The sequence below is a fragment of the Telopea speciosissima genome, chromosome 3 (genome assembly GCF_018873765.1).
Source record: "Telopea speciosissima isolate NSW1024214 ecotype Mountain lineage chromosome 3, Tspe_v1, whole genome shotgun sequence".
NCBI lineage: Eukaryota > Viridiplantae > Streptophyta > Magnoliopsida > Proteales > Proteaceae > Telopea > Telopea speciosissima.
In genome coordinates, this window is record NC_057918.1 from 72,700,919 (window position 1) to 72,725,043 (window position 24,125).

The 24,125-nt window shown below is 40.2% G+C and overlaps 1 protein-coding gene across 4 annotated transcripts in view; it reads left to right on the plus strand.

Annotated features, from left to right (window-relative positions):
* Positions 1-24,125, plus strand: part of LOC122655645 (homeobox-DDT domain protein RLT3) — a 64,071-nt gene that overhangs the window by 37,763 nt on the left and 2,183 nt on the right. For all 4 annotated transcript variants that reach the window (XM_043849903.1, XM_043849899.1, XM_043849900.1 and 1 more), the window contains exons 9-14: positions 2,665-2,751; positions 2,909-3,040; positions 6,856-6,996; positions 21,823-21,945; positions 22,043-22,507; positions 23,588-24,025. In XM_043849903.1, the coding sequence (XP_043705838.1) occupies positions 2,665-2,751; positions 2,909-3,040; positions 6,856-6,996; positions 21,823-21,945; positions 22,043-22,507; positions 23,588-24,025 (1,386 nt within the window). The remainder of the gene's footprint in view (positions 1-2,664; positions 2,752-2,908; positions 3,041-6,855; positions 6,997-21,822; positions 21,946-22,042; positions 22,508-23,587; positions 24,026-24,125) is intronic.

Sequence of the window (24,125 nt, forward strand, 5' to 3'; positions counted from 1 at the left end):
TAAAAAAATCATACTCCTAAGATTGCTTACACACACAGGCTAGAGTTGATCTTAGGTCTGACTCAATATTGGTCTTAAGCTTGGGCCTAATTTCATCCATGAAAACCAACAAATATGGGCCTATGCTTTTTGGGCCAACAGATATGGGCCTATGCTGTTAGAGCCTGGTTTCTGTGGGCATATTTCAGTTGGAACCTTTAAGCCACATCAGTTCTCTTGTATTGAAGCGTCAAATAACTTAACACAGTTTCTTTCATCTTTGAGCATGAAATTGGAATGGGAATCTCAACTAGAGATGGCAAGGCAATGAATTGTAATCCCTGCTTCAGTCGACCAGATAGTGATGCAATAAAGGTGTATACAAATAGGCATAAGATAGCAGCAGGATCCTCTTAAGGTCCTAGGCCGGAACCTGGTCCATAAGCCTGGCTACATTTCTGGTTCTGGTTCTGGTCCTGGTCCTAGCCCTTGACTGGGCTAGCATTAGCCCAAGCTTGCGCATGGCTTGGTGGGCCCCATGAAGTTAGCGTATGTGGATTGGAGATTTGGGAGCTGAGAATATATTCTAGTTGTTTCTATTTTTTTAGTTTCTAATTCCATGTAATGAGTTACTTGGTGGTTAAGATAGATTCCGAGTAGAAGTTTTTAAATTTTTTTACTTTCCATTTTGCATGTAATAGCATTATAGCAATGGATACTCTAGAAGGATACCATCCTAGTTTCTATTCTAGAGTTAAAAGTTTATTTGGCAGTGCAGTAGCAAGGAGAGTTTCTATTATTGTAAGCAGGCCATTAGAAGTTATAAATAAAGGAGAGATGGGCAAGCTGCCAACGATTTTGGCTCTAGACAATTTGTGCTCTCGTGTGAGTATGTGTACTGCAGTGATTCAGTTGCAGCTGCCAAGGTGGTGAAGCATTGGAGGGAGGGTGGTGAAGCCCAACTGTAGGCCATAAGTGGTGAAGCCTTTGGTCATATCATTCTTATTCGCTTTTTCATCTTCATCTCCTTTTTCTTCTCCTCTCTCACCATTCTGCAGAAGTTCCAGTAACCATATACCTTCAACTGCAGCCTCTAATATTGACTTCTAACCTTTTGTTTAGTTTCTTTTCTTAGTTCCTTTGTTGCTTTTACTTTCCTTTACATTCTGCAAGATTTCTTCAAAGCTTACTGTCATGCGACTTCCAGTTTTGCCCATTCTGTACAACAGGACTTCAGATATGCATATCTCCCTAAACCATGGTCAGATGGTCTCCAACTTTTAATATGTTGCTCTACTCCTCTACATTCGACCCAAGGCTGTTGTTCATCCAATCAGCCATTTGTGAGTTCTAATTTTCTTCAAATTTCTAATTATCTCTTTAGTTTCTAATTTCTTTTCTTACTTTTTATCTTAACCATCATCTTTCTTTGATATTTTAACCATATACTCACCCTATTAGGACCTCCATTCTGTATTAGTTTCAGTCCCATCGGATACATGGTTTGCTAGTTCTGATTCGATTTAGTTTCTGCCTATATTCTTAGTTTTCTGTTCGGCTGCGATTTTGGTTTCTCATAGGTTTGGTAGTGTTTGTTACTTCAGCTTAGCTTACCCCATCAGATAGATTTTACACAATGTCGGCCTAGGGAGCTTGTGGAAAGTGCCTTTGATGAATAACCGTGTGGGGTGCAGAGCAGGGTTCTGAACCTTTCAACACCATTGGGAAAAAAATTCCGTGCTTGCGGTAGCTAGATTCAGGGGCAGTTTGAAAAGAGGGATTTCTGCTCGCCAGTTATTGATGCATCAACTTCAGGCGTGGTGGGCTCAAACTTAGAGATGGCCTTGTGGTCCTCCACTTTTAATCTGCTTTCTTAATCCCCTCTATTTTAATTCTTCTTGCGCATTAATTCACTAGGACCAAGGTGGTTTTAGGTTCATTCCCCAATTGCTTTCTCCTGTTGTTACTTAGGTCTAAAACATGTTAAAATCCATACATGAACTAAGATTGAATATAAATATCATTTTCATTTATTGGTTTTGAATTAGATTCCTTTAATGTCATTAATTTTTTAATACGTTCATGCCAGTTACAGAGTGACTGAGAATTCCCTCTTTTTTTTTTGATGAATAATTTCATTACTAAAAACCCCAAAAGTGGGGGTGGGGGGGAAACAATACTCAAAAGCCAAGCCCTAAGAAGGAGGGCCTGAAGGCTGAGAGAAAGAAACATGTAATCCTAGGAGACAACAATACGCCTGTTCCTTGAGAATTCCCTCTTAATTACATCCAACTCTGTAATTACTCCAAACACTACCAAATGCATGAGGTTTGACTATTAACTACTGGCATTTGCAAAGGAGGTGTGATATTTATTGGGGAATATGATTCACTAACAGGATCAACTTTTTATACCTATGTATACCTGGGTCTTGACAGTATAGAGGGCTTGCCATTCTCTCTTTTCGAGGTGGACATCCTATGTTACCTGATTTACCTCTAAATTAATTTCTTGTTTAACTGTGCAGAAAAAGTATATTACTTATTACAGTTATTCCCATGTTGTAATCTTTCTTCTTTGTAGCTTTAGGATTTGACTTTAGCTGAATCTTGAGCCTACATGTCATGATGATTGTGAATCTTATTCAAATGCTTTTTCCCCCTGAATTAAAAACTTTCCTTGCAGGTCTTCCGTTTCTTGTATACTTATGCTGCAGATATGGGCTTATGCCCCTTTACTCTTGATGAGTTTGCTCAGGCATTTCATGACAAGGTCATTCCTCATATCAATTTAGTCATATATTGGAACTCTGTCTTAGTTTTCTTAACCTACTATTATATTGGGAGGAAATTTTCTTCATATGCTATATTTGGGTGTATTTGCATTTTCCGTGTCCTTAATTTATTCTTTCTCTAAAACTGGTTGTCAGGACTTGTTGTTGCTTGGAAAAGTTCATGTGGCTCTTCTCAAGCTTCTTCTGTCAGATGTTGAAACAGAGCTTAATAATGGATTTCTTCGCCGAATGAACAAAGACTGCCGGTTTCTTGTGCTTCTTCACTCGGTAAGCTTTAAGAACATGATTGTTTAATAAAAGAGTTTGTGACCATGCCAGCTCCCATCATTTCTTAATGATTAATTTGTATGGCCTTGCTTTTAACTGGGTCCACGTCCATCGTCACCTATTTTTCTGGTTTTTATGTTAGAATTCTGTACCAATCAAAACAATCTCCAGATGCCGATTCTCTGTTAGATCTCTGTTGTAGGACATGCTTTCTCATCAAATTGCAAGCTTTGAGATTTGAAACAAAACAAGAATAAAGCAAACAGAAACTTAATTATTTGGTCTTTAGGAAATGGGTGGTTAATATATGGACTAGGACGTGGGCTTGAAATATAATTGTATTGGGGTTTTAAACTACAGTTAATCCGATTGATATAATTTATAGAGTATAATGACTTTTGGGGGGGGGGGGTTATGGGAGCATTGGCCAATTGCCTAATAGAAGACACTGGGATTTTCCTGCGAAAAAAGGAAAGATGTGCAAGTTTCAGAATTGTAATTAGTTATTAGGGAGTCTCTTCTTATTTCATTGTTATATTCCTTTATTCGAGTCATTAGCTTTAGAGCTAATCACCCTTGTGTGAATTGGCATCAGTGTTGCCTCACCATGGAATAGACTGAAGTTTGAGTATTTAGGTCTGCATGCCACTCTCTATGGTTCATATGGTGATCCATATGTGCATGCTTCCACTTGATCCCCTATCCAAAATTGTACAGCTATATACCCCCAAAGAAGTAACTTTAACTTGGGCTTAAGTTTTGTCTTTAGGTTGTAATTGGGCCATTTTGCTTGGCCATTAGTGGGCAAGTAAGGTACTTCAAAGCTAGGTTAAAAGTTTGAATTTCAACCCTTGCCGAAACTAAAGTATTTTGGTGAAATTTTGCGTGTAAATTTTGTTAGTTATTTCGTTTTGACCCTTTTCAAATCCTGAACATTTTTCTGAAATTTTGACATTTTGTTGAAATTATGTCGAAATTTGGAACCATGCTTTAAAGAGAAGTCATATTGGTCAAGTGGGGTTTGTTGAAAGTTGTTTTGAGTCTCAGGTTTGATTAGCAGTTGTTACTTGTGTCTAAACAGGTTTTCCAGTTTTATTAGGCGTCTTTTGCTTATTCCTCTGTAGAAACAGTTTAAAGCTGTAAAAGCACAGAATTTGGTTTTTGAATTGGGTTTCTCTCTCTGCTGCTATATATATTTTTTGTCTTCTTTTTAATCTCTGCTCCAACAATCTGCTTATATTTGGTGGAGATGGGAGTTTTTTCTTTGGGTGAATGAAGAATTCATTACCAAAGAGGGAGAGAATACAAGGGACCCCCAAGGAGGGGAAGGAGAAAGAGAATGAACTAAGGCAAACAAGCCAGACAAGGATGCATCCACCCTTAAAGGAGAGGGGCAATGGGCTGCAGAATAGAGAGGGAAGACCTAATGTAGTTCTAGATTGGTGGAGACCAACTAGAAGCCAGATAACCAGGATCTGCTATGAACAGTAATTCGGGTAGGTCAAACTTAGGTATTTTGTTCAAATTAGGGTTAGGCTTTAATGGTAGAGTTAGGCTAAGTTGATGTAGGGGAGTCTTCCAATAAAGGATACTTTAGTTTTTAATGAAGGGAAGTATGCTGGAATGAATTGGCAGCAAGGTTAGAGTTGGGGTTTTGGGTTTTTGAAAAGAGGAAGAAGATGGAATATAAAGTTTAGAGTGGTCAAAAGTGAACCAGACCTAGATCAAGTTTCCCAATGGGTGAGGGGAGAATTCAGTCCAAATATGGGAGGGTTTTAATGGCTGGTTAGGTTTGATGGATTTAGGTCTTGGGAAAATTGAAAACAAAAGGGGAATTCTACGGTTTGGTTGTTTAGGGGATTAGAAGAAGAATGGCTAGGGTTAGGAATGATTCAAACTTACTTTTGTTGAAGAAGTACTTGGGCAGCAGCTTGTTTGATTGAAATTCCTTGAATAAAAATCAGAACTTGAACATAGCAGCAATGGAGAACAAGAGTTTGAACAAACCACCCTGGCTTCACACTAGTAGGTGTTGATTGGATTAAACACCAATCCCACCAGCCTTGATCAAACACAAGACAAAAATCTTCAATGGAGAAGAAGAGCAGCAGAAAGCTTTTCATTAATCAAAATTCGTGTCCAATACTCGCCTCCTTTATAACCTTATATAAAAAACTCAAAAATAGACTCCTCCACTAAAAAGGAAAGGCGTAACCCAATCTTTAACCTATTACTCTATTAGGTAACCTAAACTGACTAGAAAACTGAAATAGATTAAAAACAGGGTCCTAATCCAGCCCAACTAAACACTTAAAAGAAAACTACGAAAGTCACATAAATTGAACCACTGGTTGAACTAGTTCAATTTGAGAACAAAAACCCCAAAATAAAATAGTATGAAACTAAAACAGCTAACCCCGTATGCAACCTATTTACCCATATTTTGGGCCCATAAAAGTGGCCTATTACATAGAAAACCCATGGAATCAAAGGCCCACCTATATATAACCCAACCCTAGACTTATTCCTAAGCAAAAAAGCTCAGTTTGGTGATGATTCTGCATCAAGATTCAAGACCCCAGGAGACAACAATGATTCTGTACCTTGGGGAATCTCTTACATTAAGATGAGGGAGACGGGAGATCTTAGAACTAACATCAAAGTAGATGGAATTCCGATTGGGAGTTGGTGGTCCATCTGCGAAGATTACGTTCCATCCAAATGTGGTTAATGGTCACCCCAAAGGCAAGTTTTCCGATGATATCACATACGGACTTCCCTGCAAAGGTCATATCCATTTAAATCCGTTCTCTCTCAAAGGGGAAGATTCTTCTATTGCTTGGTCAAGTTCAACAATTACTTAGGTCTCTCTTCCAGACAGTTGAGGAGAAGGGGCAAGAGAAGAATAGGTGATCAACATCTTCAGTACTATTCCAGCATAAACAACAAGAGGGAGAGACTAGAATCTGGCGGTGGATGAGGAAGGACTGCATAGGGAGGCAATTTGATAGTGTGTGCCAAACAGTGAAGCTGTGGCGGGGGATATGGCCTTTGAACCATACAAGCTTGCGCCAAGGGGCTAACGAACCTAGAGATTTGACAAAAACCCAAGCTGAGGAGGAGCTGAGTATACCTGTAGAAGATTGGAGCCAGACAACACTGTCGCCCCTACCACTCAGACCAGAAGGGTGGGGAGGCAAGATATTCCAAATTGCTGACAAAGGGGGAGAGGAGAGCGAGGGGGGGGGGGGGGCAATGACCGTTGGAGATGCTGGTAGCAACTAGGGAGTCCCTACAAATGCCTGAGGAGTAGATAGCTCTTGCACCCACTACTGAGGAAAGGACACTCAATGGATGCCAATTGTCAAGCCAAAGTGAAGTAGAGGAACCATCATCAATCCAGAGCGAAGTAGAGGAACCATTATCTATCCTGGAGGAGATAGCACCAAGAGTAATAGTCCTGACTTTTAGAATCTTGCGCAATCTAGTGACTCCTATTTTAGTGGTCTGTCTTATTATTTCTTGTGTAGCACTGATTTAGTTTGGCCCCTTTGGATGTATCCTTGTAGTGTCGTGTGTTAATTTGACCATTTCCTTTCTCCTCTTGGTTGTGTTTTTGAATATCCCCCTCACTGGGCCCAAGGGGGGGGGGTGCAGGAAGAAAGAGGGGGGGGGGGGAGCTGCGGAGGTTTACTAGGGCAGTTTATTCCTATTTGAATTGTTTTATTCTCTTTCGTACCTATCAAACATGTTTAATCTTTCTTAAATATCTGTAATCTCATGAATTTTTTTCTTGGGAGGGGGGATTTGGACAGGTAGAACATCTAGAATTTGTGGTGCAGTTCTGGAGTAGTTCTCTGAATTCTCTTACATGGACAGAGATAATGCGCCAGGTTTTGGTTGCAGCTGGTTTTGGTTCAAAACAAGGTCCATTACGAAGGGGAGCTCTTCTACAGGTATTCATTAGTTGGCCTATTTTACATGTTCAGTGTCTGAACCCTATTTAAGACATTGTTTTGCTTGGTCATACTGATGCCAATGATGATCTCTCTCTGTCTCTCTCTTGCTCTCTTTCAATTTATTTATTTTATATACATGTTTTGTTTTGAATCTTGATATTATGGTCTAATAGTTGGTTCGGCTTTCATCATTCAAGCATTGTGATTCTTTCTTGTCATGACCAGTAATGAAAGGACAGACAATTGTGCATGTTTTTGAAAATTTAAATTCAGTATGGTGTCCGAGGGTGGACCTTGGTGCAATGGTAAGGTTGCTCCTTTGTGACCAAGTGTTCATGGGTTCAAGTCTCTGGAAACAGCCTCTTCGCGAAGCGGAGGCAAGGCTGTGTACATTATGACCCTCCCCAGACGCCGCAGTGGCTCCCGCCTCGTGCACTGGGTTTGCCCCTTTTTTTTAATGGTGTCCATTTATATGGACTTTAAAACTTAAACCATGACTTTAATCTCGTGTGGAGATAGATTGTATTCTGTTAAAAAAAATGATCTGTATATCAGATAGCTGGGGTTTGTTACCTCCTCTCTGCTTTTCGTACTGCTCTTTTCCCTTTCCCCTCTCCCCTCTTTTTTTTTCTGGAAAATTTGAAATGTAGATACCTGATGAATGGAGCAGCCTTTAACCATATATTCATGGGAAGCAGATCTGCATTACGCTGGGACCGTGAGAACCTGAAGTCCTAAACCCTAAGGTGCTATATGGTTTAGAGAGCCATGTGAAAGAAGGAAATATTAGTAGAACTAATTGGTCACCGGGACAATTCACAAGTTGCTAGTTTCTGCGCCCAGGATGCAACAGTCCACAGTTGATGAATCCTCCACTAACAAAACTCTAGCTCACAAACTTTCAAGAGCATTTCCTCGTCAAAGCTGAACAGATAATGGAGATATTAGAATCTGTAGTATTGATGATAATAGAGGAATCATAGCAGAATAATAATGTTAAGCACTCCCTCTGGATAAACAACATGCTAAGTTAAAGTTGTGGGACTACAAAATGGGAGCAGGAAAACATGAAAGTTGAACATGTGATAAAATGCTAAATGATAATCAGAATAAGCACCTCACATATGCAAGAACCATGCACATACTCCAATGCATTTCCCTGCTTTACAATGCCTTTACAACATCCGACAGATTATCAGCATGACATGGTAAAACATGCCAGTCAAATTTTCTCTGCATACCCATCTATTTTTCAGCATTTCAATATTTGTGTTAACAGGAGAAGAATTGTAGCTCAATGCTTGGATGTGTTAATGAATACCCAAGCCTATCTATTTATAATAAAAGAAGGAAGAAAAAATTACATCACTACCCCCACATCACCGACTCTATTAATTAGGGACGGTTGGGGGGGGGAATTACCCAAAGCACCCCTACGGTACTTATTTTAACACTCCCCCTCAAGTTGGAGCATGATGACTTTGGGAATTGTGACATGTGTCTATGAGACACATCACACCTTTATTTATAATAATGAGAATGGAATACAAAGACTGTAATGCCCCTAGGGCAACACAACATAAAATCTCTTGGACAATTCTACCCTTATATCCCATGTTACAACACTCCCCCTCAAGTTGGAGCATGGATATCACACATGCCCAACTTGCAGACAAGAGGACAAAACACTTTGCTACTTAACCCCTTTGTGAAGATATCGGCCAACTGGTCACCAGACTTAACAAAGGGATTGCAAATCAACCCCTGTTCAAGCTTCTCTTTGATGAAGTGATGATCAATCTCCACGTGTTTAGTACGATCATGTTGAACAGGGTTATGGGCAATGCTAATGGCAGACTTGTTGTCATAGTAGAGTAGCATGGGTAATGAAGTAGGAAGAGCTAAGTCTTTTAACAATTCCTGGAGCCACATCAATTCACAAATTCCATGGGACATTGCACGAAACTTAGCTTCAGCACTAGATCGAGCAACAATAGTCTGTTTCTTACTTCTCACCAAGTGACCAAATTACCTCGAACAAGAGTGCAGTAGCCAGAAGTGGACTGCCGATCATCAAGAGAACTAGCCTAGTCAGAGTCAGTAAAAGCCTCCACTCGCAAATGATCATGGGGAGCAAATAAAATTCCATTGCCTGGAGTAGCCTTTAAATATCGAAGGATACAAACCACAGCCTCCCAATATTTGGCCAAGTATAGGAAAGGTAAATCAGCTTCCCAACTAACCTCTGATATTTTCCTTTGTCCACAGGGTCGCCGGTTTTACTAGAGAGACGAGTATTGGCTTCAAGAGGGATCTCGGCTGGCTTACACCCTAACATTCCAGTCTCGGACAATAAATCCAAGGTGTATTTTCTTTGAGAAAGAAATACCCCTTTTGTAGAACGGGCAACCTCACTTCCAAGGAAATATCGTAATGGACCAAGATCCTTTATTTCAATTTCCTTGCCAAGATGTAGTTTCAATCTTGCAATTTCTTCAGTATCACTGCCTGTGACAACTATATTGTCCATATAAACAATGAAAATGGCAATCTTGGTTCCAGGCATCTTAATGAAGAGAGTGTGATCTGCATTACTCTGGGTGTAACCAAACTTAACCATAGCACTGTGAAATCTGCCGTACCAAGCTCTGGGAGATTGTTTTAAGCCATATAGAGCACGTTTGAACTTGCTTACCTTCCCATGAGTTTCCTGAGTAGCAAATCTAGGAGGGATATCCAAGTAGACGTCTAATTCCCCATGAAGAAAATCATTCTTCACATCTAACTGTTGCAGCGCCCAACCAAGATTGACTGCACATGGCAAGATTACCCGTATTGTGTTCATCTTTGCAACAGGAGCAAAGGTTTCTTGATAGTCAAGACCATAGGTTTGGGTAATCCCCTGACAACTAATCTGGCTTTATATCTATCCACAATACCATCTGAATTCTGTTTGACGGCAAATACCCACTTGCAACTAACGGTTTGCTTATGGGGAGGAAGAACAACTATGTCCCAGGTGCCATTTTTCTCAAGGCCGTGCATCTCCTCCATTATAGTTGCCTTCCATTTGGGATCTTGAAGAGAATCTTGCCAGTTTTTAGGAAGGGAAACAGAGGATAGAGAAGTAACAAAGGCACAATATAAAGGGGAGAGAGATTCATATGACACAACCTGAGAAAGAGGGTGTTGTGTATAACTTCTAACCCCTTTACGAATAGCAATGGGCAAATCTATGGATTGATCTGAAATAGGAGATGGGGATGGAGAAACAATATTACCTGGAGGTGATGGATCCAATATAGGAGGAGCCGGTGGATCTGGTGCAACTGTGGTAGTTGTCTATTTGTATCCCACGACGAGAACGTTGACGAGTGTATGTTTGAATATCTGGTGGAATAAGCATAGGCTGAGTCTCCTTTTGAATTAGAAGAGAAGACTCCCCCTGAACCAAAGGCATGGGAAGGTAAGACACAGGCATATCAGGCATATCAACCAGATCACCCCCTTGATGAGATGCCACATCATAATAAGGGATAGCTTCATTAAAAACAACATCCATTGTCACATACATACGGCGGAAAGGTGGATGATAGCAGCAGTAGCCTTTTTGAGTAGGAGAGTACCCAACAAAAATCCATTTGAATCTTCGTGGCTCTAACTTACTAGGATGCTGATAGTTCCGGGCATAACTAACACACCCAAAAACTTTGGGTGGAATAATAAAGGAGGTGGATCCTTGAAGGACCTGAATGGGAGAGTGAAATTGGAGAACACGGGTAGGCATTCGGTTGATTAAGTAGGCAGCTGTCATGGCAGCTTCACTCCTGAAATGTGATGGGACATTCATTTCAAAGAGAAGGGCACAAGCAACCTCCAATATGTGGCGATTCTTGCGTTCAACCACCCCATTCTGAGCAGGTGGGTCTACGCTGTTGGTTTGGTGGAGGATGCCCTGAGAAGTGAGATATGCCTAAAATGCTCCATCAAAATACTCCCTACCATTATCACTACGAAGAATTATAATTTGAGTATTATATTGGGTACGAATAAAAGAGTGAAAGGATTTAAAACATTGAAAAACCTCATTTTTATGATGCATCAAATAAAGCCAATTGCAACGAGAGTGACAATCAATAAAAGACACAAATCGTTTATAACCATAAAGAGAAGAACAATGGGCAGGGCCCCACACATCAGAATGAATTCACATGAAAGGTGTATCACTTCTAGAATTCAAACTAGAGTAGGAAGAACGAGTTTGCTTGGGCAAAACACAAGCATCACAAAAAATATCTTAAAGATTACAACCAGAAAATAACTTACGAAATGTCTCAAAAGTAAAGTGCCCACAGGGGGGTGCCCTAAACGACGATGCCAAAGTAATAACTCAGATGGAATAGCAGAATCAGTAGTAGTGGGATGAGCGTGATGAAGAGAAGCAACATCAAGCAAATAGAGACCACCATCAGCTTTACCACATCCAATCGTTTCCCCTGTTACTAGATCCTGAAACAGGCAGTGAGAAGGAAAAAAAAAGTCACCTTACAATTAAGATCAGTTGTGAGACGACTAATGGAGAGAAGGTTGGTAGTAAAATTAGGAACATGTAAAACATAATTTAAAGATAAGGTGGGAGAGCATGTGATGGACCCCTTCCTAGAAATAGAAGAAAGGGAACCATCAGCAATGCGAACTTTATCCTTACCAGAACAAGGGGAATATATGGAGAAGAAATTTGCCTTACCGGTCATGTGATTGGAAGCACCGGAGTCAAGGATCCAGGAATTGGAAAGACAAGATGTGCAAAGACCAGCAAAAGATATACTTGGAGCAGTAGAGTCCGAAGGTACCAAGTTAGAAGTAGAGCCGGTGATGGAGTCCAACTTTGTGACCAAATGGTGCAGGTGTGTGGTAAGCTCATCCGGAGGAGAAGGTGCAGCACCTATAGGAGCATTAGGTACCATGGTCTCAGTATGATGGGCAGCAGGTTTCTCACGTCCATGGCCCGTGGTAGAAGTAGGAGTAGGGCGCCCATGAAGCTTCCAACAGAATTCCTTGGTGTGTCTCTCTTTCCCTCAATAATCGCACTTAATGGGTTCCCTGGCACTAGGATGAGAAGACCCACTCTTGGGTTGGACATGAGGACCAAACAGAAGAGCCGATCTGACCAGAGAAGGAGGAGGCAACATGGCATTGTGACGACTATCCTCAAGTTGAATAAGAGAATAGGCTTGTTCTAGAGTTGGGAATGGATCCCTGCTAAGAACTTGGGCATGTAGGTGATCATACTCTACATTAAGCCCAACAAGAAAATCATACACCCTGAATTTATCTTCGTGTTTCTTGAACTTGACCACATCTTCAGGTGTAGAGGCATGGAAAGTGTCATAAAAATCTAACTCCTACCATAGACTACGCAACTTAGAGTAATATTGCGAAAGGTTGGGTTCCTTTTGCTTGGTCTCATGAAGTTTTTTGCGTAATACATAGACTTGGGCATCATTCCCAACCTGAGAATAAGTCTCTGGGCAGCCTTCCAAATTTTTGCAGCAGTGTCAACCAAAAGAAAACCACGAGCAAGTTGTGGTATCATATTGGAATGTAAATAAGACATCACTAGGGAGTTGGAAGAACTCCACTTGTCTTCTTCAGGACCTGCAGTGAGGGGTTTCTCTTTTGTGCCAGTGAGATAACCTACAAAGCCGCGGGAATCGATGTTGACATAACATGATCTGGACCATCAAATAACTCCTGCCATCTAATCAGACAACACATACAGGGAAGGTGGGAAAACCGTCAGGAGAACCACGAACTTGTCCCTCCAAAGTAGATGTAGCAGTCGAAGAATCAGACATCATAGCAAATAGCGGAAAAAACTCAACCACAGATCTGAGAAAAATTAGATCATTAACAGATCTAAAATTTTTTTGCAAGAACTAAGAACCACAACCTTTTAGTGCATGAAGAAGGGCTAGAGTTCAACAAAACATGAGGGTAAAGCCCTCGGCGGTGAAAGAAAATAACATCGAGGGGTGGCGGAAAAAGGGAGTCACGGCTCCCTACCTCTCGGTGACGCTAGAAGGGAAAGAGAAAGAGGAAGAGGGGAGAGAGAGGCGGCGGAGGTGGTAATCCCTAGGTCAATTCCTGCTCTGATGCCATGACGACTTTGGGAATTGTAACTTGTGTCTATGACACACAACGCACCTTTATTTATAATAATGAGAATGGAATACAAAGACAGTAATGCCCTTAGGGCAACACAACATAAAATCCCTAGGACAATTCTACACTTATATTCCATATTACAACAAAGCATAAATCTCAGACATGCCCAACTTGACTAAAATAGGATGAAAAACTTTCCTACTTAACCTATTAGTGAATACATCAGCCAATTGATCAGCAGACTTCACAAAGGGAACACATATCAGGCCTTCTTCTTGCTTCTCCTTGATAAAGTGCCTATTAACCTCCACATGCTTGGTACGATCATGCTGAATAGGATTGTGGGCAATGCTAATAGCAACCTTATTGTCACAATACAACATCATTGGGAAATGGACAGGAGCACCAAGATCTTGCAATAAACCTCTAAGCCACAACAACTCACAGATTCCTTGCGCCATAGCACAGAATTCTACTTCAACGCTAGACTTTGCCACCACATTCTGCTTTTTGCTACGCCAAGTGACAAGGTTTCCACTTACAAAGGAGCAATAGCCAGATATGGACTTTTTATCGGAAGATCCAGCCCAATCAGCATCGGTATACTCTTCAACTTGCACATGACCATGAGGAGATAAAAGAATTCCTTTTCCCGGTGCTGACTTCAAATAACGAAGGATATGAAGAACAACATCCATATGAATGGAATAAGGCTCATGCATGAACTGACTTTACCAAACTCACGACAATAACTATGTCTGGTAGTGTTTGAGAGGGGTAAATTAGTTTTCCCACCAGCTGTTGATAGCGACCTTTGTTAACCGGTTCACCCTCTTTTTCAATGAGCCTCTTAGTAGCTTCTATAGGTGTATCTGACGGCTGACACCCTAATAACCCGGTCTCAGACAATAGATCTAGGATATACTTCCTATCACGACCCAAACCCAAATACAGGTAAAGGTATAGCCCTCACGGGTGTCAGGCGTTGATCAACCAATCGCTAAAATCATGCGGAATCATTCAAAACAATTCATCAAATTCAAGTCTCAAACACAATATATTTAAACAATAGCCTTAAATCCCATAAAAACTCCTACTGGTGGCAGTCTAAAGTTTGTCCAAACTAAAAATCTTAAATTCCAATCTATCAGAGTTTACCTCTCAAAATGCTCTCTATTACATCCATCTAATGAAATAAAATAGTGAGTAATGAAAATAAATCTTCGAGTCACCCTTGAACTCTCCTCCAAAAGCATATCTCTGTCTCAAACTCTCAATCCTCTATGATGTTAAAAAATGGGGTGAGCTAAACAGCTCAGTAAGACAGAATATAATAAGAGTACAACACAGAACAACCATCAGCCAAAATCAATAGTTAGAACAAATATTTTTAGTTTTTAAAAAATAACACTTTCAATAAAACATTGTCATTTAAAAAAAAAGACAATCATCTTTTTTCTTATCATTCTTTAGCCGACACTGAGGGAAACAGGTTGCCATCGCCCATAACACAAGAGAGGAAGACGGCCAATCTCCAATTGTCTCCTTTTATTATCATATCCCACCGGCAACTCATGTGTACGGTGGGTATGCTTCCGTGGCTCCACGGAATACACAACCTCTCTGGTGCTGGTATGGGACAGTGTATTGACACCCAAAATCTCCTTTTATTTCACCTTTCAAAATCACACTCTCCAAATAAAACACACATGTGAAAAGAAAACACAAGTGAAGTCTCCAAGTAACGATCAACATCACAATATGAATCATACAAAAATATTCGTCTCTAAATTTCAATTACCTCCTATAAACATATGCCACACACTCACACACAATTCAAATAAGCACATGTTAGCACCTTTCAATGATACAAGCATATCACACATCACATCAGGCAACCAAAGCACTTTTTCGATCACCTGACGCAGATTTCATCATTACTTACACAATCACATTGCACACTTTATCACTACTAAATCGTCATATGTCAACAAATGCAATGCAAATCACTATAAGCTTATGACATCCAATGACAAATACTCCACAATACACAAGTCAAATATACCACACCCCTATGGTGTACACTCACGGTAATTTGTGAACGTGTTAATTCAACCCTCCAAACTCCAAGTACTCGAATTAGTCACAATGCTAAATTTGGATATTGGGCACCACAATCTACACAAATACAATTATTACTTTTACACAAAAGTTCTTTTAACTTTCTGATATTTCTAGTGGAAACCCTAATTTGGATGGGAGAACGACTTAGTTTTAGGGTTAAACCAGGAGAGCAATGGGGCAAGAAATCATAGAATTTGTCTGGGTAATCCAATGGAAACGATAGGCAATGAATTATATGGGTAAACCAAGAGAACAATGGGAATCACATAAAATTTATGGTCTGGTTAAGATTAATCATACCATCTCTTTTCATGGTCACAGGAATTTGGTTTACATGTGGATTCGCTTGAGTGTAACAAAACATGTATAAACCATCTCTTTTACCATCCCATAGAAAAAGGAAAACATCTCTTTCTCATGGGAATGTCAAGGGAACAATGGATAGTAAATCTTATGGGAGAATCAAGAGAACAATGAGCAGTAAATCATATGAGAAAATTAAGAGAATAATGGGTAATAAACTATATGGGAAAATCAAGAGAGCAATGGGTAATAAATTATATGGGAAAATCAAGGGAACAATGGGTAAGAAATTGTATAGGGAATATTGGGTCAAGAAATCATAAAGAAACCTTATGGGAAACATGAACAATGGGTAAAGATCCAATATGAGGAAACAGGTTGGATGCTTACTTGCAAGGCGGTAATGGCAATTAATAGCCAGATCAGATCTTCGAAAAGAGCCGCAGCAGTAGCAACAACTCATAAGTTCCCCCTTTCTTCTTCTTTCCCCCCCCCCTTTCTTATTCCTCTTTCTCTCTCGATTTTTCTCCCTCTCTCTGTCTCACGTTTCTGATTTTCTCTCTTTTTTTTGTACCTCTCTTTTTCTCTCGGTCTATGTCCCTTTTATCTCTCTTGCGATATTTTCCCCCCACTCCTTATCTCTCATGGTTTCTTCCTCTTTCCCTCTCTTTTGCGATATTTTCCCCCACTCCCTATCTCTCTCGGTCTCTTTCTCTCTCCCTCTTTCACGATTCACTAACAATCCCAACTCTCTTCCTCGATTTAGGATTCTCCCCCTATTAATTATTAATTTATGTATTTTCCCCTGATGTGTGAAATTACGAAAACACCCCTGGGCATAGATAATTAAGTATTTATGAACACTTTTAGGGTATTACACTTCCTTTGAGAAAAACGCCCTTTGAAGATCGAACAAATTTTATCCCTAGAAAGTACCTTAGCTTTCCCAGATCCTTTATTTCAAATTCACGGCCAAGGAAAGTCTTCAATTTGTTGATCTCATCACCATCATTCCCGGTTACCACAATATCATCAACATAGACTATGAGAATGGTTACTTTTATCATCACTCCTTTTTATAAACAAAGTATGGTCAACATTACTCTACTTATATCCTACAGAAACCATAGCCTTGTGAAACCTACCAAACCAAGCACGAGGTGACTGCTTCAGTCCATATAAAGCACGCTTCAATATACAAACCTTGCCATTGGTTTTGTCACATGAGAAACCAGGTGGAATATCCATATATACCTCCTCCTCAAGCTCTCCATAGAGGAAGGCATTCTTCACATCCAACTGTTGCAGATCCCATCCCGGATTTACTGCACATGATAATAATACTCTTACAGTGTTTAGTTTTGCAACAGATGCAAAGGTCTCCTGATAGTCAATTCCATATGTCTGAGTAAACTCCTTGGCCACAAGCCGTGCCTTATATCTATCCTTAATGCCATCCACCTTCTGTTTGACCACAAACACCCATTTACATCCAACTAGTCTTTTCCCTGGAGGAAGAACCACAATATCCCATCTATCATTTTTTTGCAAGGCTCTCATTTCTTCAATCATTGCTGCCTTCCACTTTCCATTTATAAAAGCTTCCTACCAATTTTAGGGAATACGAATAGAAGAAAGAGAAGAAACAAATGCACGAAAGGATGGAGAAAGGGAATTATAAGAGACAACATGAAATATAGGATGCTAAGTACAAGTCCTATCGCCTTTGCGAAGAGTAATAGGCAACTCAGGAGAAGGGGTCTTACCCGAAGTGGAAGTAGGTTTTGGATCCAGAGTCGGCAACTGGATGGGTACTAGTGCTACAGTGGATTGAAATTGCTTACTTCTGGAACATCCTCTCTGATAGGTTTTGAGGTTAGAGTCATTAATTCTCCTCTCAAATTCACCAATGGTTTTCTGGACTGGAGTGAGCTCCCCCTGAACAGGAACTTCATCATCACCAGTATCCAAAGCCTCTCCCTGTATAGGATCCTCTGCGGTAGAAGGTAAGGGAGGAACAAGAGTAGTGGATTCAGGCTGGGTATACACAGGGGCCTCCAGAGGGGATCAAGAGTTAACACATCTTCACTGGAACTCTCCCCTTGAAGAGGTGTGGATGAATAAAAGGAAAGGGCTTCGTGAAAAATAACATCCATACTTATCAGTGTATGTCGGTGGGTGGATATTAACACTTGGAACCCTTCTGGATGGGAGAGTAATTCAAAAAAATGCAACGCAATCCACAGGGCTCAAGCTTACCAGGGACCGAGTATCCCGAGCATAACAAACACATCCAAAACTTTAGGGGGAACCACAAAGGAGGAGGAGCCAAGCAACACCTCAGCTGGGGTACTAGATGTTAGGACCCTAGTGCGCATCCGATTGATGAGGTAGGCAGCAGTGAGAACAACATCTACCCAATATTGGGGAGGCACATGCTGAGACAGCATCTACCCAATATTAGGGAGGCACATGCTAAGAAAACATCTACCCAATATTGGGGGTATTGACACGACTGGTTTGGTGGGCAATCCCATGATCAGGGTACTTTTGGAACTGACCTTCCATATATTCCTTGCCATTGTCACTTTGCAAAATTTTTAGGGTAGCCTGGAACTAGGTCTGAACCATTTTATGAAAGTACTGAAAACAGGAAAAAAACTTCACTTTTAGTGTGTAATAGATATGCCCATGTATTTCTAGAGTGACAATCAATAAAAGAAACAAACCAACGATGGCCAGAAAGAGAGGTTTTGCAACTAGGACCCCACACATCAGTATGAATCATATGAAAAAGAGGACTTTTTTTATTTGAAGCGGAATGAGTTGAACGTGTCTGTTTGGCCAGAACACACGCCTCACAAAAAAAATCATCCTTATTACATTGTTTTACTAATGGTGGAAATAAATGAGATAAGGTTCCTAAAGGGGGGGGGGATCTCATCGATAATGCCATTGTTGTAATTCAGAGGAGACCAATGAGTTCTGATGAATTTGAGATGGTAGTGAGGGTGAAGAAGGACAACCATTGTCAAGCAGATACAATCCACCATGCACTTTACCACATCCAATCGTCGCCCCCGTTATCAGATCCTGAAAAACATAGTGGGAAGGAAAAAAAGTCACTTTACAATTCAGATCGTGAGTAAGACTACTAATGGAAAGAAGATTAGTAGTGAAATTAGGTATATACAAAAAGAAGATAAAGTGAGGAAAGGAGAGCAACTGATAGATCCCAGACTACTAATGGAAAGAAGATTAGTAGTGAAATTAGGTATATACAAAATGAAGATAATGTGAGGAAAGGAGAGCAATTCATAGATCCCTTTCCAAAAACAGAGAAGAGGGAACCATTAGCCACACATACTTTGTCTTTCCCAGAAGTGGGAGAATATCGGTGAAAGAGGCTGGAGGATTCAGTTATATGATCAGTGGCACTGGAGTCTATTATCCAAGGACTGAAGACTACCGATGCACAATGACCAGCAAACAAAATACTTGAAAGGGAAAATTTGGAACCTGAAATGGTGGAAGGATTGGCAGGAGTCAGTGTAGTAGATGCATCATAAGCCTGTAACATAGGACGGAATGCCTGTAGTTTCTCCTGGGAGAGACTAGTGGCAGTAGTGGGAGCTGTGGTAACAGTCTCAATATGATTGGCTTTGTTCTTGGACTTTCCATGAGCAGTGCGCTTGGCCTCAAAATCAGCAGGTTTACAATGAAGCTTCCAACAAGTGGCTTTGCTCTGATATGGCTTGTGACAATGTTCACATTTCACAGGCCCTTTAGAAGAATCGGTAGTAGGATGCGGCCCATCAGATATGGAAGCAGCAGTGGTAGCAGTCTGTAATGCTGATCGGTCAGTGGTGGGAGTATGCTTAGCAGCCCGACGATTTTCTTCAGAATGAACTAGGGCATGGGATTGCTCCAAGGTAGGAAACAGTGATCTGATTCCTAATAGTATACCCGACAATTCGCCTCGCATCGACACCTCCCTAACCAACTGGACAGAGTCAACCCCTTCCACACCAACTTGAACTCTAATATGGTCATATTCAACATTCAACCCGGCAAAAAAATCATAAACTCTGATTTTATCCACATGCTTCCAATAGGCAGCAATGTTGGTTGCAGAGATGGGCTGATAATCAGAGTAATGATCTCACTGTTGCCATAAACTACGGAGGGCAGCATAGTACTTGGAGATGGAGAGGTCCTTCTGGGTAGTGTCATGAACTTTTTTTCGGAGTTCATACACTTGGGCATCATTCCCTAGTTGCCCATAGGTTTCTTTTGCGGCAGACCATATTTGAGAAGCAGTTTCCAAGATCAGATATCCACTGGCAAGATCAGGTTGCATAGAACCAAGTAAATAAGACATAACCAAGGAATCATTGGAGATCCATCGATCTTGGGCAGAACCAAGTGTAATCGGCCTCTCAGTAGTTGCAGTAATATGTTCCGTAAGGACCTCTGCCAGCAAGAGCAAGGTATGTTGACCTGGACCACATCAAATAATTGGATCCATCCAATTTTATAGAATTAGCAGCAAAAGGAATGTACTCATTACGACCTTGTCCATCAGAACCAGAGTTTGCAGTAGAAATATCAGAACCAGTCATGATGATAGAAGAAATCGATTCAGATGGAGATGGAGGCATATTTCATAAACCAGCAAGCAGAAGGGCCCCAAACTAGAATCAAGTTGTCCTCTCTGATAGACCAAAGTAACCTCCCAAAAACAGCCCAATAAGGTGAGCCAATAATGAGATCGACAGTTGGCAGGGTTTTGAAAAAACCCAAATCACAAGTAGGTGCTAATGTGAAAAAATAAACAAAGCTGATGCAGAAAGGGCCAATAAGTAGATTGAGTTCTCCTTGGATGGTGGGAAGACACTCTAAAAATCAGCAGCAACAGGCAACCAGAAACCCTAGATCGATATTCAGGGTTTTGAAAAAACCCTGAAAGTTGTTGATATTGATGGAGGGAGTAGGCTGCAATTTTTGTTGATGAAGATAGAAGCTTGTCCATGAAATCTCTGCTGGTCTTGATCTCTAAGAAGGGAGAATTGATCCACAATAATAGGGAAGAAATCAGTCCTCAAAATTGAATTCTTCAAAAATCGTGGGTAGAAGAGGCACGGCTTCTATCGAACTGGGAAAAAATTATGGCATTAATGAATGAGGTATTGGGGGGCAGCAACTAGATCCATGGATCACCTCATTAGTGCTGCTCCGTAACAATGGAGAGAAGCAAAAGAATAGAAGAAAAAGAGATCGAAGGAAGAAGAGAGAAGGAGAAGGGGAAGGAAATATGGAGATTGGTTTTGTGTAGAACTCAAACCTGCTCTGATACCATGTTAACAGGAGAAGAATTGGAGCTCAATGCTTGGATGTGTTAATGAACACTCAAGCCCATCTATTTAAAATAAAAGAAGAAAAAATTACATGACTACCCTCATACCAGGGGGAATTACCCAAAACACCCCTATGGTTCTTATTTTAACACTTCGTAAACCCAAAATCTTATACATATAGAGGAATGTCCTGTGTCTTTCCTGGGTGCTACAAAACAAGATACACAAAAGACGAAAGAAAAGTTAAGGGTATCGATGTTTTGTCCAAACCTCAGAAACTAGTACTGGGACTACTTTTTCCTTGGGAAAGCTTTCTCTATTTCCATGTAACAACATGGACAAGTGAGTTGGTGTCAGTCCAAGGTGTCTGACGCAGCATAAACTTGATACATTAACGTCTCTGGTATAATAATTATGTTTTGTTGGTTGTTTAATTTGAACTTTTTAGTTTTGAGTTGTTAATATGTTCTGTTGGAAGCTTGTTTCCAAGTGGTTCTTGGTTCTGAGTTTTGACCTTTTATACTTGCAGTTCTTCATGGCTTCTATATTTTTAGTTATACTTTTTGGCAAGCCCGGGTTAAAACTCACTTCACACTTTTATTGTCTCATCTTATTGCACAGCCTTTTCTGTCCTTCATTTCAATTTTGAATCAGATGAATGTGCATTAGTTTGTATTATGTCCAACTGTGTGCGCAGGCATACCTGTTAAACCTGTTGTTTGTGTATGTGAACCTTGATGGTTTTGTAACTCTGTGAAAATGAGTTTCGAGTCCTTAAAAGGAATATTTAACACGTCCATGGTGTGGCTTTGTCTATTTGAAATATGCTTCCGGTTCCCTTCTCTTTTATATTCCTTTTACGATTTTGTAGGAAGGGAGTCCTATGGATAAATATGGCCTTCGTCCTTGTACTTTGAAGGGTGAGTTGTTCAGTATTTTATCTAAGCAAAGAAATAATGGTTTGAAAGTTTCTGAGTTGGCTAAAGCTTTACGGGTAAGTTCCTTAGAGAATGAAGTCCATTTTCTATAAGTACAAGAATGGAAGTAGATAGATTGGTCACTAATATTTATCTTACGTATTTTGTGTGAAGATTTCTGAACTAAATCTTGCTAGCACAACTGATGAACTGGAACGTCTAATATGTTCAACCCTTTCAAGTGACATTACTTTATTCGAGAAGATCTCAACTTCTGCATATCGTCTTCGTGTTAATCCTCTTATCAAAAAGGAAGGAGATTTTCAACCAAATACTGAGGATTCTGGAAGTGTTGATGACTCGGGAGAAAGCACCTCAAATAGCAGTGCGGATGATTCTGATGAATCTGAGTCGGACTCAGCAGCAGAAAATCTAAGTTTAGTCAAGTATAAGGGATGTCGTAAAAGGAAAAGCAATATATTGACTGTGTACACTGAAATTGATGAGAGCCATTCAGGAGAAGTTTGGGTTTTAGGCTTGATGGATGGGGAATATTCAGATCTAAGCATTGAAGAGAAGCTAAATGCCTTGGTGGCTTTGGTTGATCTTATGAGTTCTGGATCCAGTATAAGAATGGAGGTATTTTCGACTAGTTTTTGTGCAGTTTATATTTTGAAAGCTTCTTTTTATTCCCAGGTGCAATCTTGAGTTCCTATTTATTTCCTGTCTTTCTGTAGTGAGCTATGAACTGTATGAAATCAGTAGCACTGCTTTAGTTCTCAGAAAGTATGTGTCAGAATGACCTACACCAATATACTTTATGGCCTATTCTCTTTCTTAAAATGAGCAACTGCAAAACACAACATGGGACTATTTGTATTTCTTGGCCATGTCACATATCTTCCAAGGATCCCATACAAGGTCCACGCATCCACTGTGATCTTACGTTAAGAAATATATGTCTTTCTGTTTCCTTCTCTACATTGCATAGATAACATTTTTTCCTGCTTACTGCTAACGCTAGAATGGTAGATTCTTCAGTTGTAAGTTTCTATCTAGAATCACCACCCAGGCGAAAGTTTCTGGTTTTATTTTCTTGGGGGTCTTCATTATCTCAGCCAATAAGACTTGATATTCTACTGTAAACTCTAAACAGAACCTAATTGAAAGGGAATGTGAAGCATATTTCTTGCCATCTATAGCCTTTGATCCTCTTCCTCCCACTTCAAATCATCATAACTGTGTATGAGCAAAGAGTGCATAAACCTCCAGCATTCTCTATCCAGCCTACCTCCCATTTTCTTGTTGAGTAATCTTTTTGCTGGCTGGAAGATACTTTTCCCTATATCTACAGCATACTTAGTGTACAAATTACTATTTTTTTAACAAACAACAATTCAAAGTATACTCACCTTTCATCCCCCTCCCACCCCCGCCCCCCTCCAAAAAAAAAAAAAAGAGGCAAAAGTACTAGTAAGAGATGTTTCTAAATTTCAGGACTTTCTGGTCCTCCAATCAATTGGTTAATTATTATGATGGTTTGCTTAATATTTGACACCTCTTAAATGAAAAACATAATGGAGGACAAGATTGGTGCTCTGCATATTTGCATTGGTAAATAATCATTTCTTAGATATGTCAGGTTCAGTATGTGGGATTTTTTTTTAACCATTAAGAGGTTGTATGATTATATTGGTTTTGCCACTCTTTTCTGCATAGGGTCCTGTAAAATCTGTTAGAAAAAGTATTCCTGAGATTTGGCATCATGGTTCTGGAGCAAAAATAAAGAGATCATCAGCAAAGCAGCAGAACTTGTTAATGTCGGTGAGGGGTCACTTTGGACCATTGCATCGTATGAAGGGAACCAGTGTATCACCAGAGTTTTTTCCAGTTGATTCATCTGCACCGATCTCAAGGGCTATTGGAAAGGAGAATGATTTTTTGGGAGTGAATGGTTCTCAGACAAAATATGCAGAAGCAACAGAAGAATTGGGCTCTGTTGTGCATCCATTACAATCTGTTTATTTAGGGTCTGATCGTAGGTACAACAGGTATTGGCTTTTCTTGGGCCCTTGTGATGCTAAAGATCCAGGCCATAGGAGAGTTTATTTCGAGTCATCTGAAGATGGTCACTGGGAGGTTATCGATACCAAAGAGGTAATGACATATTTTTAGGGAATTTGTTCAGAATTACTCTCATGGTTCAAAGTAGCTTATTGTTTGTGATGCAAATAAATCTTTAAATGGCTTGTGAACT